The sequence below is a fragment of the Lycium ferocissimum genome, chromosome 3 (assembly GCF_029784015.1).
Source record: "Lycium ferocissimum isolate CSIRO_LF1 chromosome 3, AGI_CSIRO_Lferr_CH_V1, whole genome shotgun sequence".
Lineage (NCBI taxonomy): Eukaryota > Viridiplantae > Streptophyta > Magnoliopsida > Solanales > Solanaceae > Lycium > Lycium ferocissimum.
Window position 1 is genome coordinate 17,095,215 of NC_081344.1, and position 13,304 is coordinate 17,108,518.

General features: G+C 34.9%; 1 protein-coding gene across 1 annotated transcript; it reads right to left on the minus strand.

Moving 5' to 3' along the window:
- Nucleotides 1-5,954: 5,954 nt before the first annotated feature.
- LOC132049913 (methionine--tRNA ligase, cytoplasmic-like) lies at nucleotides 5,955-12,555 on the minus strand. Its single transcript, XM_059440889.1, is given in 4 exon segments — nucleotides 5,955-6,619; nucleotides 6,622-6,925; nucleotides 6,927-10,034; nucleotides 10,926-12,555. Coding segments are annotated over 3 exon segments (1,839 nt in total). The 5' UTR covers nucleotides 7,944-10,034; nucleotides 10,926-12,555; the 3' UTR covers nucleotides 5,955-6,101.
- Between the last annotated feature and the right edge of the window lie 749 nt (nucleotides 12,556-13,304).

A 13,304-nucleotide genomic window follows, 5' to 3' on the forward strand; every position in this document is an offset into this window, starting at 1 on the left:
TGAGCAGACGTCCTTTAGTTTGTCGGACAATTTGCAGGATTGCTTTTAGCTGGGTGGTATTTAATTTTTATCCCTCAAATTGGTTGTTTTTAATTTCTGTCATTCGATAAAAAAATTTAGTTTCGGGTCCGTGGCTAGGCGAAATTCCTTTTTTTTTTTACTGAGGTGGACTTCAAACTCAAAATCTTAAAATATTAGACGAAAGATAAAAATTAAAAGCCGCCAATTGAGGAGCAAAAATTAAAGAACACCTCATGAGGAGGACAATCCGCGCAAAAAAATGCAGTGTGTCTCCCTCCTACACAACCTCTTTTCCAAGAAATAGTGCTCCTTGTCGAGCTCTATTTGTGATTTTTGTTAATGGACTTATTTTATATATACGATTAATATGAAGGATTTTTATGTTATTATGTATTTTAGACAATACTTATAACTTTTTAACATGTACACAATGCCATTCTCATAATTATTGTACATCTAAGTGTCATTTATCATTTCTAATTTAAGGGTATTAAAAGATACATACTTCAAAAAAATACTTATTCTCTATTTAATCAAAGATGTGAATAAAAAATTTCAATAAAGAAACTTAGAGCCCATTTGGATTAGCTGAAAAAAGTGACTACTTTTAAGTGCTGAAAGTTATTTTATAGTAGTTACGTGTTTGGATAAAAGTGCTTAAAGGGTTTTTAGAAGTAAGGGTAGTATTGAAATTAAATTAAAATATAAAGGATAAAAAGCAAAGACAGTTAAATTAAACTACCAAACGTTTTTGCCAAAAAAAAAAAAAAAAAAAGTTGGGGTTGAAGAACTTGATTTTGGCTTATTTTTAAGACTTTTTAACTTAATTTAAGCCTATTTTCTATTTTCGCTAAACACTCAAATAAATTTAAAATGCACTTATAAAGTTTGTCAATTAACTTATAAGCCAATCCAAACGGGCTCTTATTGTCTATCTTAAAATCTTACAAATAATACATATGAAGTTTCTATTTGTAATTTTCATTGTCTTTTATTTTTTTATTTGTACTTAGTTACAAATATATTTCGCGTTTCAGAAAAAACAAAACACTTAATGTCCTTATGAAAAGAAAATATTACTCAAACAAATTTTTGTATTAAGTTTTTTATAATATAAATGTGCAAGTGATTGATTTTAAAATGCACTGAGTGTGTTTGCAGTTTAAGTTATATTAAAAAAAATAAAAAAAATTAGAGTTTCGTGTAGTTTACACCAAAAAAAATCATTAGATACTTAAAAGGAATTATGACACGGATATACAGTTGTAAACAAAGAATTGGTAGAGTTATGTAGCCAACAAATCAATTTGACAGCCGATAGTGTAGATTTTGACAATATTTCCTCACAAAATAGTCACTTTCATTTTCATTCAATAATCCATGTTCATACTACACGTAACTGCACAGTGAATTTATTGGACTCGCACTTTGCCACTTTGCATAATATTCTGCAATTGTTGACCAACACATCCTACTTTCATTTAACAAATTTATACACACAATATACACAGATTTTCTCAAGAAAAAAGAACTAGTCATCGCACCATTACCTATCTTGATCTCCGTAGTTCCATCTACATGAAAGGCACCCTTAGTCCCCCCTTCCTTTCCTATCATCGTCATCATTTTTTTTTTCCACTCATTATCACAGTCATTAAATGACTCGTTTGAAAGATGAAATATTTTAGTAGTTATTTTTTGATTGGGTGTGGTTGAAAATATTTGAAAATATCTAAATGAGGCTAAATATAAAATTTGAGGAAGATTAAAAGGTGATCTAGAGTCATAATTCGGAGGTGAAATCGACCTGGAAAATGTCATTGTGACAACGTATATCACGTGAGTGTATCGTGTGTACCACTGTATATCACAACCGGATGTATGAGGATATATACAGATACCTGAATATTGCTGGGTCCAAATGCATATGCAAGCAATACATGGTCAACAAGTAATGAAGTGCTAATTCTAAGGTGAAATCGACCTGGAAAACGCCATTGTGACAATGGAGATCACGTGAGTATATCGTGTGTTTCACTGTATATCACAAACGGATATACGTGGACATACACAGATATCCTGAATATTACTGCATCCAAACGCATATGCAATCATACACGGCCGACAAGTAATGAAGTGATAATTAAGAGGTGAAATCGACTTGGGAAACGTCATTGTAACAATGTATATCATGTGAGTATATCGTGTGTATCACAGTATATCACCAATGTATGTACATGAGATATACACAGATATGCAGACGACAAATAATGAAGTGATAAGTAGAGTATCATTCCCACAAGGACTTGTTATTAACTATTAACTAAATCAAACTATTACGAATTTTATTCAAGCGATTTCCAAGAGTTGAGTCTGACTAAAGCTACAACAACAGTATAAAAGAAAACATGCAGAGAATTCAAACGTGCAGAGAATTCAGTGAGATCCGAGATTCTAGGGTCATGGTTAGCTAACAATTCTGTTGAGTTATCCACGAATATTGATTAATTGATTCTATGTGGTTTATTGGTTGACAAGGTTAATATCGCTCATAAGAATCTTCTAGGTTCTAACTCGCCTTTTGAAGTTACCTAATGCCTATAGAATTAGAACTAACAAGAACGCATGAATAATTCCTGTAAAATAACCAAGCAAGACGATTAGTTATATTCCTATCCTAACCACAAATTCGTTCCTGAGGGCCCGGATTTAAGAACTTGCTCTATTCAATCTTATATGCAATCTAAAATTTCCACTCCCGAGTTTAATTCTAGAAACTATATGCCTTTAATGTAGCAAACAATCTGTTTAACATAGGATTAACAACTAGTTGTAGCCCGTCAAGTGCTGAACTCTCAAAACCATGTGTATAACGAAGATATTCTTCCTTATCATTATAAGTCTACAACGTGGTATTATTTTCATTTGTTTTGGTCTTAAACCTGTTTATTTGCTCTTAATTTGCTAGATTGTGATCTCATATTAACGAGGATGTGTTGAATTAGGAAATTTCTTAGACAACTGCAGCAAAAGCGAGTGGAGGAATTCTTTCTCAGCTAATCATCCTATGCTAGGCCTTCTACTCTGATATATTGCAACAATTTTGGTAGATATAATTATGCGTCTATTATTGAAAGCTGGAGTGGATGACTCGTGTGACGAAGAGGAACAGAAGCTTACCTGCAATTTATTTCATTTGGCAAACATGCAACAATGACTATTTCAGCATGTCCATGGTCCTATTTATTTGCTGCTGCTAAACATTTTAACTACTATTAATTACTAAGGGATAAACTAGCAGTTACTGATAGAATAGAGGAGGACTTAATGTGAAGGAATGCAGAACCTGGACTGTGGCTTCAGTGGGGAAATTATTGTGGCAACTGATAGTGAAGGATTCTTTTCCGGTGAGATGGGATTTATACCAAAAATGGTACTTGTATCTGGACCTATATAGCTCCTATGGATAGTAGTTGCTATAGGAGGAAGATAAAACTTACTGAAAGACAAAATGATGGCCTCGTATGTTCAGAATTGCTATAGCCTAACTCCTAATGGCACATATTCAACTACGAGAAGTTATATGCAGTTGAGGGGAACACATAGGAAGCTGGAAGTGGCAAGTTTTGTGTGGACTTCAGTAGCACAACCAAAGCAGAGGTTCATCATGTGGCTAGCAGTTTTAGACAGGCTGCTAAAGATAGACTGTTGAAAATGAAGATGATTGTGGATGATCCCAATTGCTGTTTGTGAGAGACTCAGATTCTGGAAACTAGCTCTCATTTGTTTGTAGACTGTCCATGGATAATTGAAGTCAGAAATGAGATGATGCTTTAGACAAATACACATATGCAGGTGGGGACATGAAACAAGTACCGAAGACTATTAAGCTGAAGCACTGGAAGAAGTTTCAAAAGGAGCTGATGGCTGCTCTGTGGGGAACTGGGAGCAATGGTATATCATACATGGAGAGCCAAAAACAGTAAGATTTTCAGAGGAACAACAATACAAAGATCAGAGATAATTACACAGATTTAAGAGGAAACTGTACAGAGAATAGAGTTGCTGAATACATCAAAGAGGGCATAAAAGAGTAGGATATTCTTAAATGGGCTACCATGTTTTTAGGTTGATTTTGCCATTCTGCACAGATTGTAACTAGTTGTGTTCTGCTGCTGGTTTTATTATGACAACAAAAGTTTAGGCATCTGTCGATCTGTAACATCTTCTAGTCCACATTTTCAGTGAATTTTTTGAAAACCCTTTCAAAGAAGAGAATCTGTAAGGCATATACTGAACAAGAAAGACATGCTTAGTTATTATTGACTATGTGGAGGAGAATTTTTACATATAGTGAAGAGATGAATAGAAGAAACAAAGGAAACAGAACTGTTAGCTTGTCCCTAAGGGCATAAAATCTTCCTGAAAAGATAACCTTTGGCAATCCAGTGTCTCTAATAAGAACTTGTGTTTGGTTTCATCATGAAGAAACCATTCAGCATCTATTTGTTGAAAGTGAACTTGCTCAAATCTGGCAAAAGTTTGGCAATTCTTGGGCATCACTATCCAGAAAGGACCTCTCATATCCATGCTTATGCAGTGGTGGATGAGCTGTGCCAAAGTTAATAATTCAGGACACCTTGATTCAGTGCCTTCCATTTATTTTGTGTTGCGAGTTTTGGAAATGCAGGTGTAGTGCTATTTTTGAAGGGACTAAGGTTCCTTGGTATAGGATTAGTGAACAAGTCACCTGGCTGATGACACTATCCTTAGGTCCAATTCCCTTGCTTTCAGTTTAGAGGTAATTGGAATGAGTTCTGTATCAAAGCTGAGAGTGCTACTCCTGCCTTAAATAGCAAGATCGTTAAATGAATTAACTCCAACCACAACTTGCTTAAACTTAATACTAATGGCTGTTCCAAAAGGAACCCTGGAAAATATGGTGGTGGGAGGGGTACTTCAGAGATCATAGTGGAAATAAGAGAATGGCCTTTTAAACTTAATTTTTGTATCTGTAGTAACAGTAAGGATGAATGTTTAGCCATGTTGAAAGGACTAAAATGGTGTGTTGATAACAGGAAGATAACAGGATTAGCAATGTGGATATTGAAACTGATTCATGATGCTCGTCAACATGATAAATGACAATTCAAAGGTGAACTGGCAAACTAAGAGGTTAAGCAGATCAAGTTGTTGATGACTTGTAGCAGATTTCAAGTGAGACATTGTTACAAGGAGGCAAATTGTGTGGCTGATGCATTACCTAATATGGGGAGAAGCAAAAAACTTTCTTCACTGAGGCTCTCTCTTTGTCAAGGCAAGTCAAAAGCATCTTGAAGAATGACCACGACGGAACTCCTAATTTTGGGATCAAAGTCAAGAAAAAATAACTTTAGTTTTACTCATGAATTGTAATATCTTTAGGGTCTGTTTTATTGCTTCCCAGCTTTTTAACAAACACATGCCCCTACATTATGGCCCAGTTACCACATTATTGAAATGGAGATGAAATCAAAACAACAGGTTAAATCAATTTGTTGCCACTGCTTCGTTTGATAGAGGATGTGAAAAAAGTGGCTAAACGCTGTAATAGATTTTAAATGCTGGCCAGTATTTGCTAGCAGGGGTCTTTTTTGTTTCTTTATATAAAGGGAAATCAATCTCAGCTTTAACCAAGTTTTCACGTTCTTCCAAAATTACATAGAAAAGGTAAAAAGAAAACAAAAAGGGAATTGCCATGATAAATTCATGTGAAAGAAAACAATTTACTCATAAACTCAATAAATCTTTGAATGTTCTCTACAATTCTCTACACCAGAAAATAGCTTGTAGCATCCTTTTATTTTATTTTTTTATTCAGTTGGGAGGTGCCAGTATTAATTGACAAAAATTTGATTACTGTCAGAGCACTAAACAAGAAAAAAACTTAATGTATTGCTACATCTGTTTCTCCTGATAAATGAACAAAGAATCAGTCTACCTTATTGATGCAACCTTCCAAATACCAACTGATGTGGTGAATGGCATATCTTTGTAGCAGGCTACCAACTCCGATCGTACCTCCTCAAGTGGAATATATTTTACTTGCTAGTTTTAGGTTCCTTCTTCTTATTACCCTCTGATATTTTTGTTTTGTTCAATTGTTCGGCCATCGCAGTTTCTGCCTTGAGAGCCCCATCTGCCTGACTTCCTGCAAACTTGTCTCTGTAGAATTCAATTTCTTCATCTTTCAGCTCCTTGAATAATGGCGATGGTGTTCCAATTTTGTGACCTGCAGGTAGAATATCCCATGGTCTTTTGCTATTTTTAATGACACCACTTTCCTCAGACAGTGAAAGTTGAGTACTTTCGGGAGGCAAGCTGAGCTGCTTAAGCACCTCACGTGAAAAAGACGGCATAAATGGCTCTAAGAGACATGCCAGAATATACACTAGACCGCAAGCAGTTCTCATCTCTATTGAACACGAAGGCCTATCTTCCTTGTAAAGCTTCCAAAATTGGTTCGCCTGCAGATAAGTGTTTCCTTTCGTAGAAATAGACATAGCAACTTTCAAGCCTTGCTTTAATTTAACCTTCTCCATGGCTTCTAAATATTGCTACCCAATGCCTTTGTCTCGGAATGTGATTCTGCTCCTTCAGCGTCTGGAATAATTGAACCATAACCCGAGGCTGGATCTTTTGCGATGAAACTCAGGACTCTATTGACAAAATTGCCTAACTTCCATACCAACTTATTGTTTAACTTTGCTTGTAGGTCTGCCCATGTAAACAAAGTATCTGAGACCTCTGGCCTGTTTGCCAGCAAGTAATATCTCCATACTTCTAAAGGAATATTTGTATCTTTTACATCATTACCAAAAACACCTATACCCTTGCTCTTTGAGAATTTGGCGCCTTCATAGTTCATAGTTCAAGTATTCCGTTACGCTGATAGTTTTCATAAGCGTCCAGCTTTCACCAGTTCCAAGAAGCGTAGACGGGAATATTACGGTGTGAAAAGGCACATTATCCTTGCCCATAAACTGATATAACTCCACGTTATCTGGATTCTTCCACCACTTCTCCCACTCACTTGTGTAGCATGAGGTGATTGATACATATCCAATAGGAGCATCAAACCATACATAGAAAACTTTTTCCTTGTATTTTTCATGTGGTACTGGAACTCCCCATTTCAAATCTCTAGTTATACACCTTGATTTAAGTCCTTCCCTAAGCCACGCATGTGTCATGAAGATAGCATTCTGACTCCATCCCCCAGACACTGACATGTTATCGATGTATGCTTCTAACTGATCCTTCAACAAAGGGAGTTCAAGAAACAAATGGTCTGTATCTCGGACACACGGGGTGTTGCTACAAACCTTGCATCTTGGCTCCAATAGTTCTGTGGGATTTAATAGCTTCCCACACTTGTCGCATTGATCTCCTCGTGCAGTATCATAGTTGCAACCTGGCTTTGGACAGTTACCTTCGACAAGTCTATCAGCTAAGAATTTTTTGCACTTGTCGCAGTAAAGCTGCTGCATGGTAGTCTCGGAAAGCCAATCATTTTCCCAGACCTTCTTGAAAATTGCTTGGCAAACTTGTGTCTGTTGTGGCGTTGATGTGCGTCCAAATTCATCAAAGCTTATATCAAACCATTCATAAACTTGTTTATGAATTGCATGATATTTGTCACAAATTTGCTTTGGAGTAGAATTTTCCTCCAAGGCCTTAGTCTCTGTTGCCGTGCCATACTCATCAGTACCACAAATGTATATGGCATTGTACCCTCTAATCCTACAATACCTTGCAAACACATCCGCACTCAACACACATCCTATAATGTTGCCAAGGTGAGGAACATTGTTTACATAAGGCAATGCACTGGTAATAAGGATGTTTCTTTTGCCTGGGATTGGCACTTTCGGAGTTGCCATCTTTGAGAGATTTTAAAAGCGGTTTGAATGCTTACGTTAAAAGTGAGAGAGAGAGAGAGAGGAAGGAGGCGTTAGTTTGATTGTTTTAGAGTGAATAATTAAGGGAAAGGAATGAGGTTTCTATTTATAATAGTACGAAACATACTTAGACTAAAAACTGGAAAACCTATTCCTATATAATTCTGACTATAAATCCTATTTAGACATTAACTAAAATATTAAATCCTAACCAATTTTGGTTTTGTGTAATTTTGACCTATACTTAAACATTCTCCTGTATTTTCCGTAAGTTCAAATTTCACAAAGATGGCCTGCTTTCTTTCGAATATAGTGATGGAACCAATCAGTCACACCAAGACGCTACGTTTTCTCAACAACTTGCCATAAACCGCATTACCCCTGCCTTAAACACAAACACCACACAACAAAATAAAATAACCAAAAGTCCTCACAAGCGGGCAAGTTATCAAACTTGTTAAATACTAAGGATTTTCTGGTACAATTGACATCATTGCTTACCATAGTACGTAGGTTGAATGATAGAAGTGAAAAGTTTCCAGTCTGTGGATGCAAGAACTTAAACAAAAAGGACAAGCAGGAATAGTTGGTCAGATACATTAAATTGAGTCTTCTTCCCTACAAAAAGTTTCATTCTTCTCCTTTTGTGTGTTGCTTCTTTATTTTCCAAACCGAACAGACTAGGAGGAGTGGAGTTATGATAACCTCAATGCCTCCAGATGCTGAGTATGGTTCCATGTTTTTTGCCGTCACTGAACCAAGATGGATAATTATTCTTCCATCACTTCCATATATACAAGACAAATATATCAGATTTTATTGAAAAAAATGTGCAAACCAACAATAAAGTTGAACCAATAATAAATCAAAATACAACAAAGTTGCAAAGCCACATAATCCACGCGCTTCACTGATATTGACTCAATCTCTATGTTTTGACGTTTATTTTTGAAGTTTTGTTGTTTGCAGCTCATAACTACTAAACGGAAAAATTCAAGTAACCACGGCATTGTGCCAATTCCCATTTCGAAGTGTAAAACTAAAAATCATATAAACCTTGCATTGAGAAGTCTGTGAAGCAGTATCACTCAGAAAGGAACAAAAACATGATTTGAATGTTCTCACACATGCTTGCACCATCTGAATCTGCACCCAAAAACATAACATGTAAAATCAAAAGGGAGAATTGGCAAGCAGACATTCGACTAACAACTAGAGATAATGATAAAAGAATGATCCTATTTCCATTATACTGACGACACTTTATGATGAGTGACATTAACATCACCAGACAGTGAGTGTGAAGTGAAATTATTTCCATTTCTAACAGAAGCTCGTAACTGTTTGAGCAGCAAATATGAAGATTCACAAACTTGATTCTACTTTTAATTTATATCCATGACACAGGATCATCTAATTCAGCCTCTTCCTTGCCATAGTCATACACTATCTCAATCTGCATCAAGAGCTAATGAATTAGACATGGAGAAACAATATGCGAAGCCATTGTTACAGTACCACAAGAAGACATAGTTGGCATGTGGTACCTAATACTTGCCCATTAACAAACATATGGTAGCAACTCAAGCATGAAGAGGCAACATAGAAGTTCGAAAACAAAAGCCCAAGGCTTCTTGTATATAATCAGTCAATACGAAAAAACTCATGAGTATATCATTGGAATTAACAGAATACTCAATCAATTTTCTAAATTATATCATGATACGTTAGTAACAGAATTTCGGCAATTAACATAAAGCACAAACTTGAAATGGGGAAAGTAAATTCAGGGAAAATCCCGTGTCTCAATAACTGTAAGTGCAAGGCAATATACCGGCACCTCTTCATCTTCTTCAATCAATTCTTTTCTTTTTCCCCTTGAATTCTATTGACAGGCATCATTGGTGTACCAGCTAGAGAATAATATCATTAAATGGGAGAGTGCCAAAGACAGGTTAGGTTACCGAGTTTATAGCAAACAAGGCCCTCAGTAACTAGAAGTCCCCATAAAAATCAAGTCTGCTAAACAAATTGAACTCTTGCACCGACAACCTTCACTCTTGATGCATGAACCTAGAAAAGTAAAGCTACATTATTGACAGTATTCCATAACGAGGAAATGAACAGTCAAGTAGTACAACCGGAGCTTAGTGCACCGACCTGCCCTTTTTTATGGATGTATTTGTTGGCATCTATATTCGACCCATAGCAGTAAACAGTAATCGAAAGATATGGTATCCGTAGAAATTTACTACGGGGGTAGCAGGAAAGAACTCAAGCAACCAGTTAATTGATATGTGAGAGAAGGTGAGCAATTCGAATAAAATTCTGAGTAGATTACCCCTTCTTGCGGTACTGGGTTTCTGTTAAACTTGGAGCCACCAGGAGCCCATGGAACTGCTCATCAAGGTAACGAAAAAAAAAAAAAAAGACACTAGTAATAGTCTAGAATATAGTAGTAATAGTTGCTTAAAAATTTTATCTTTCCAAAACAGTAATGAACATGTCCAACTACATCTGATTTTATGATTCTCTTCCCTTAATATCTGCACACATGTAAATGTGTAAACTTAGGTTTATGGCTGTCCGCAATTGAACATTGTATTAAGGAACAAAATCAGATAGTTAGCATCGTTTAAGCAGAAAATTGAGAAATATATGAGAACTTATCCACTTTAAAATAGATATGATATTGTCAGAAATGCAATCTTTCCCTCATAATTTAAAAGATTATCTCCCAGCAATCAAACATCTTACGACTCCCACTGTCGGAGCAAGTCACAGCAAAAAGGGCAAACCTGAAGATTTGGACACAATATTATGCAAGCACAATTTCAAGGAAATGATTCCAGTTGAAACTTGTTCCTCATACACTAGGTTTAATATGCCATATTCTTGTAAAGTTTCTTTCGTGGGGTTGATATCCAACTTGCCACACAAATTAAAGCTAGCAAAGGAATTTACCAACGTAGGAATCAGGGTGCCGCCACTTATTATAGCTAGCTTCACCATCAGCTACAAATCTATCAATGGTTTCAACATCTTCCCGGATGTCAACAAAGTGAGACAAAAGAACATCAAACTACAGATACGAGTGTCCTCCAATTTAAAAAAAAAAAAAAAAACACTCCACGTAAAAGAATTAATAACTAGAATAGTGCATTCCTCTGTTACACTAATGAATACCACTCCTGCTTATTCATCTGGCCATGAAATCAACTAACACTAAGACACGTAGGTGCGTTCATTTGTTTCCATCATCGACAATATTTTCTTCATATAATGTTTCTGGGTAAATATTTGTAAGTAATAAAACTAAAAGCAGAAAACAATTTCTTTCATCATAGACATAGACCAGTTTCACAAGGACAAGTCATTTTATATAGCAAGAAGGATTTAGACGTTTTTTTCTTTCAATAGGTAAAAATGAAGGATATAGACGTTTTTTTCTTTCAATAGGTAAAAATAAGTTATAGACCTTAATCCTACTATGCTTATACAAAAAAGGGGTAACTTTTAGCATAAGCGAAAAGAGAACTAACATGCTAATATACATGGACAAGTCACTTTATATAACAATAAAGGACAAGTGTGATAGAAGGAAAGTGTTTTCATTTCTAGTGTTTGTTTACAAGAAAATATTTTTCACCAAAAGCACAAAATGACTTTGCGGAAAATTTCCCTTCACAAATATCCCAACTCTCCATATCACCTGTTTCAAACTACACTAAGATATTTGCATAATCTTTAATCGTCAAAAAGTTCAGCAAAACACTATGCTCACATACTCTGGTGTTTACCTTGTATGAGTATCAAATGGCACTTAATTTATACTCAACCAAACACTTAAAAATTATTCAAAAATGATTTTTCAAGGTAAACATTTCCTCCACACCAAACACAATCTAACCTTCTTTCTTCCTTTTGATAGGTAAACTTAATAGACCTTAATTCCAACAATGAGCTAAAAGCATTTGTTTTCACCACAAAGTTCACAACTTTTTCCATATAAATGCAGTTAAAATAGGAGAAATTAACATAAATAGCCGCTGACCGAAATAATAGCCACAAATGTATATTTTTTGTATATTAGTGTATAATCTACATAAAATATACATTTTTGATACATAATAGTGTATGCTTTTCTTTATATTTGGCTATCGAATGTTATCATTTTTGGCCGACCAAAATAATAACCAGCAAATGGATATATTTTTGTATATTAGAGTACAATATACATTTATGATTCATAATACTATATATTTTTTGTATATTTGACAAGCGAATGTCTATGTAATTACTTTTAGCCGACCTGCCAATTGTGCAACATACAACAACAACAACATACCCCCACAAAGTGGGGTCTGAGGAGGATAGAGTGTACGCAGACCTTGCCTCTATCTTGGGAGCTAGAGAGGTTGTTTCCACTAGACCCTCGGCACAAGAACCAGCAAATGTGCAACATAACTTGTTAATAAGCACAAAAATCATTGATTTACTGAAAAAATGGAAAACAGAAGGATAATGAGGACAAACCACGTGTTTTTTGGCTTCAAACCTCTCCCTTAGCAAATCAGCCTGAAAAAACAAAAAAACAAAAAAAAAAGTAAAAATCAGCGGTAAAAACATAAGTTACCTTGCTCTCTTTTTTCCTCTTCGCTTTGTGTTCCCAAATCCCTGTAGGCTGCGCTAACGACATCGTTCCATTCCTACTTTTGGTACTTCATATATAGTGGAATATAAGTAGTACAGTATTATTTTTAAACTAGTGAATTGATTATAAAATTTTTATAGAATTTATGAAATATATTTTTTCATATCATAATATTTTTAAAAAAAATTAGTCTTCAAATTCAAATGGATTATATTATTGTCACTTAGTTTTATTCTTTCTCACTTAGTTTTATTCTTTCTCTTTAATTTTTTAACAAATATGACTTTTATTCTCCCAGAATTACTTGAATTTTATATAATAATATATAATTTATATAGGTGGAACATCGTTTAAACGTAGTTTTACTTTGTTAATTTTATTTTATGGGTTTTAATCTCTTTTTGTCGATATGCTTAAAATGTAGTTTTCCTTTGTTCATTTAATTTATTAAGTAACTATTGATCTAACTTCTCTTCTATACCTTTCAAGAGGTTACATCTTAATGCTTTCTTCTTTTAATAATCTTTAAAAAGGAAAATCATCAACAATAACGTTTACAACTAAAATAATAAGGAAATAGAAGAAAAAGCATAAGGAAATCTCTTCGATTGCCTCATTTTTTTACTTCCATTTATCTTTTCCCCCTTTTTCTTGGTTCTTTTTTTTCTTGCTTCCTCGCCGATTCAATA